The sequence below is a fragment of the Austrofundulus limnaeus genome, unplaced genomic scaffold (assembly GCF_001266775.1).
Source record: "Austrofundulus limnaeus strain Quisiro unplaced genomic scaffold, Austrofundulus_limnaeus-1.0 Scaffold355, whole genome shotgun sequence".
Classification (NCBI taxonomy): domain Eukaryota; kingdom Metazoa; phylum Chordata; class Actinopteri; order Cyprinodontiformes; family Rivulidae; genus Austrofundulus; species Austrofundulus limnaeus.
The window spans coordinates 397,746-402,538 of record NW_013952757.1 but is presented as its reverse complement, the minus strand read 5'-3'; the positions used below and the strand labels follow the sequence as shown (position 1 = coordinate 402,538).

At 38.9% G+C, this 4,793-nt stretch overlaps 1 protein-coding gene across 1 annotated transcript in view; it reads left to right on the top strand.

Moving 5' to 3' along the window:
* tmem131 (transmembrane protein 131) overlaps positions 1-4,793 on the top strand; it is a gene marked incomplete in the record, with an annotated part of 75,676 nt that overhangs the window by 48,400 nt on the left and 22,483 nt on the right. Inside the window, 2 exon segments of the mRNA XM_014023043.1 lie at positions 3,418-3,603; positions 3,678-3,833. Of these exon segments, the coding sequence (XP_013878497.1) occupies positions 3,418-3,603; positions 3,678-3,833 (342 nt within the window).

Sequence of the window (4,793 nt, the reverse complement as noted above, 5' to 3'; positions counted from 1 at the left end):
TAATAATACAAAGAATAAGCATTGAAAAATGGTGCCTGCTTATGTATTCCCCTCCCATAGTCTTGTGCATCAAGTCTTCTGTTTGTCTCCATGAACATTATACATTTTTATCTGTTTTTTTAAATACATATATTAYATTCATAAATGTATACATACATAGTGGGATTGATTCTTAATTATGAACTTTATAAACTAAACACTATAAACGTTTTGTTCATGTTTCATGACCAAGCTGCTCTACCTAGTTAAAGTTTTTAAAAAAAWTTTTTTTAGATTTTATTAGCCTTTATTGTCCTGCAGAGGGGAAATTAATTCTCTGCATTTTTACACATGGCACATGTGAACACACACGTGAATCAGTGGGCTGCCAATTACAGCGCACGGGGAGTAGCTGAGGGGTTAAGGGCCTTGCTCAAGGGCCCAAAGTGGGTCTGGTTTGTTCCGGGTGTTTAACCGGCGACCTTCCGATCACAGACTCATCTTCTCTAACCTCTGCGCCACCATTAAAAAGTTATAAAAGTACTGCTTGTGTACAACAATCTTTAAGTCATACCAGAGATTCTCAGTTGAATTGAGAATCTCTGGTATTAGATGGCTTCAGCAGTGTTGTGTAACATTGTGTACATTCTGCACAGCTTATAGTAATCCTATGGCTGGATATATTTCTGCACAGATCATGAGCTTTACCTTCGTCCTCCTGGTTGTTTGTCTGATTAAAGCCCCTCTGGTGTATCTATTGGTAGGTGTTGTGGCATCGTCTTTCCATTTCCTAATAATTGAATTTAATGGAGCTCTGTTGGATGTTCAGAGTTTAGATYATTTATTTTTTTAAAGCCCAACCAGAATTTTCTCTAGACTTTTTTACTGTCCATYATTRTGACCGACAGGGTCAAAAAACATCCATCCATCTTCTTCAGCTTATCCGGGGTCGGGTCGCRGAGGCAGCAGCCTAAGCAGAGAGACCCAGACTTSCCTCTCYCCAGCCACTTGGACCAGTCAGCTSAGARACATAGTCCCTCCAGCGTGTCCTGGGTCTTCCTCTGGGCCTCCTCCCAGTGGGACGTCAAATAACACACCGTTTTTTGAYATTTTTACTRTCATTTTWTTTWAATGAWAACATTCAGTAACATTTATTTTCATTCATTTGAATTAATATTSAGTCTGAACAAGCTGAACAGATAATCTACCTCAACCAGATGAACTTGTAACTTTTTTCTGCAGTAGCAAAAACACTGACTGTGGTCCCAATAACTGTCAATATCAATTTTATTTATAAAGCGCTAAAAAAAAGCCCAGCTAAAAGCTGCACCAAAGTGCTGCACTGCAATCCAYAAAAATCASAAAACCACAAAAATCGCTAAAAATACATAATAAATTRCAACCARCAATGGCAAAAACAAATAAATTACAATGCCTGCTCTTACTTTRATTWAATGCCAWTGAATAAAAKTGAGTCTTAAGAAGCACTTTAGCTATGAACAGATTTAATATAAAAGGGAAGTTGTTTCATAGATTTGGAGCAGTCACAGCGAAAACACATCACCTCTACTCCTAAATCTGGATCTTGGAACATCTAGAWCAGGGCTGGCCAACCCTGGTCCTCAAGKACCCCTATCCAGCATGTTTKACTTGTTTCCCTGCTCTTCAGCAGGTCTTCAGAAGATTRTTAATYACTCATTCATTAAAACCAGGTGTGTCAAATCAGGGAAACATYTAAACATGCAGGAAAGGAGTCCTTGAGGACCAGGGTTGAGAATCACTGCTTTAATACATGTTATCTGATTTATTATTTACAAATAAATGACAAAGAATCAATGGCTTTGAGAAGCAATACTAAAAAAAATAAATAAAACTAAGTCAATATTATATTTTGAAAATGTGTCATCAAGCTCAGAGAAGCTCTTGAGGTGTTGGTCAACATTTAAAGCAGTGATTTTTAGATGTTTCCCTGAYTTGACACACCTGGTTTGAATAAAGAGTGATTAACAATCTTCTGAAGACCTGCTGAAGAGCAGGGAAACAAGTCAAACATGCTGGATAGGGTCCTTGAGGACCAGGGTTGGCCAGCCCTGATCTAGAACGATGGTGTCCAAAGTCAGTCCTCAAGGGCCGGTGTCCTGCATGTTTTAGGTGCTGCTCTKGTTCAACACAGCTGAACCTAGGAGTGCCTGATTAGTGTGYCTCTGCAGACCTTGRTGGCATACTGAGGAGGCCTAATAATGAAGCATTATGTTCAGCTGTGTTGAACCAGAGCAGCTCCAAAAACATGCAGGACACTGGCCCTTGAGGACTGRCTCTGGACACCACTGAAGACACATCTAAATAATGAAATGAATACATTTAAAATATGAACAGATCACCTGCTGCGGTCTGAACCCACAGTCTCGAATCTTCCTCCTGGTCCTCGTGGACTTTTTCTCTCAGACGGACAACTTCTCATGGCTGTCCGTGTTGTTCTGTAGGCTGAAAAATAAATCCTGCTGCACCAGTGGTTSAGCTGCACCGGTTTGTGGCCCGTAGTGGTCAGAGACACGCTCCAAAACCTTCYGTCCATATCGAGCTGTCTTCAGTATGGCTTAATTTCAATCTGTCAAAATGACAGATGGCCTTCAGGTTTTTCTGTCACCATTTAAAAAATAAATAAATAAATAGGTAGGTCGGTCGGTCGGTCAGTAGAAAAATATTTGGTCAGTCAGTAAAAAATATTTGGTCGGTCAGTCAGTAAAAAATATTTGGTCGGTCAGTCAGTAAAAAATATTTGGTCAGTCAGTAAAAAATATTTGGTCGGTCAGTCAGTAAAAGATATTTGGTCGGTCAGTCAGTAAAAAACATATGGTTAAAGCGTCCCCTGAACTGAACCCTGGTCTGTTCTAGTCCATAACTTTGTCTCTGACCTGTGTGGAGAGTTTCTTGGTCTTTTGCTTGGTGGTAGTTCTCACTACATGTGGATTAGCTCAGTTTAGATAAAACTATTGATGTTGATTGAGGAAGCTGTCAGAACCGGTGTGAGTGTGTATACCTGGTTTATGTTACCTTTTTAGGACCCTTTCTGCTATAAATACCTACCTTGTCCAACCAGTATTCCTTTGGGGGATCAAAACCCCAACTTTAACCCCAACTTAAACTCAGTTCATACCTTAGCCTTAAACCGAAGCCCTTCACCCATGACTTGTGTTACTGTGTTACCTTCCACCATATTATGACCGGTCTTTAGTCCCCAAAAGGTCTACTGGTCCTGATAAGGGATGTGTTTATGCCAGGAATGGTCCTAAAAACTGAATGTTTTTGCAGTCTCTGCATATCCTGATGTCTCTACGTCAGTGTTATCATTTCCCCCCTGCTCTCATCAGACGTAACGTTGCAGGTTGATTACAGGTAACGTTTAACTTCATTTTGCCGTTCATCATCTCCCTTCAGGTTTACACCCGACTTCACTTCATCTCGAGTGATCCGGGAGCTGAAACTCATGACTTGGGGGGGTTCAGAGTTCGTGTTTGTCCTGAACGCCTCGCTGCCCTACCACATGTTAGCTGCGTGCGCAGAAACCCTGCCCAGACCGAGCTGGGAGCTGGAGCTCTACATCATAGTGTCCGTCGTGATGTGGTGAGTGTGCAGACCCTACGCCGATTTGAGTTTTACATAAGTTTATATTTGTGCGTTTGCTTGTGTCTTCACAGCTCCATGTTTCTGCTGGTGATCGCCACGGCCTACCTGGAAGCACAAAGCATCTGGGAGCCATTTAAAAGACGGGTCTCTGTAGAACCCAACTCCAGCTTGGAGACCGGGAGACCCTTTAACCTCAGGGATATTGTGCAATTTCCCAATAATTTAAAGTAAGTTTCCAATAAAAGATCTATCAGTTAGCTAAATCTTTATCTCACAAACAGGTATGTTAGAAATAAGAGGACCAGGTCAGGCCTCCAAAAGCTTTTCTCCACACTGACCTCATTTTTGTAAGCCTGACTCTTTCTAACTCTCTTTTTTCTTTTTTAGGATTTTTTTCTTATTTTAGGGACATTAAACCCTTTCTTTATTTTCATACTTCTTCTTTTGTCAGTTACATTTTCCTCTAAACTTAGTTTATGTTTAAATATGTATTTAAAGCACTATGAGAAAACATTTTTATGGCTTTTTTTAACCTCTTAAGCCCCACGGGGTTTTCTTTAAGTTTTTTTCTATGACGACATGTAACTGAGTGTATCTCAGCATTTGCAGACTCTACTTAAATAATCTTGATATCAAAATAAAGCTAACACTTGGGAGATTTCATCAGAAGTGTAAGTATTAAAACAGCTGCTGTGGTTTTACAGATATTGGGGATGGAACATAATTTTTAAAGTAATTTTTTTTACCCTCACCTGAATAATTTTTTCATTAGACAGTATATAACCCATTTAAAACCACAATGGATCATGCTAAAAACTCTTGGAAACCATAAATCCACTTGTGGACATTACCAGTGCAAAGATTCATGCTGCTAAAATGAACTGGAGCAAAGTTACAGAAGTTTTAGTAAAGAAATAATTTTGGATTTTGTCATTCTGCACAGGACAGATTATGATGGTACCATTAATAAATGTTAAGAAATCTGAAGTTTTTAATTACAAAACTTATTTATTTTCTTTTATCTGCCTTAAAAGACTTATTGAATGTTTGTTCTTTTGAAAAATTATCCAAACATTTATTTATCACAATATATATTATATAAAATAATGAGAAATTATGTTTGTCTGCAGTTGGATCATATTCACTCAAAATCAAGTGAAAAAAAAACTTTCAACACACTTTACAAC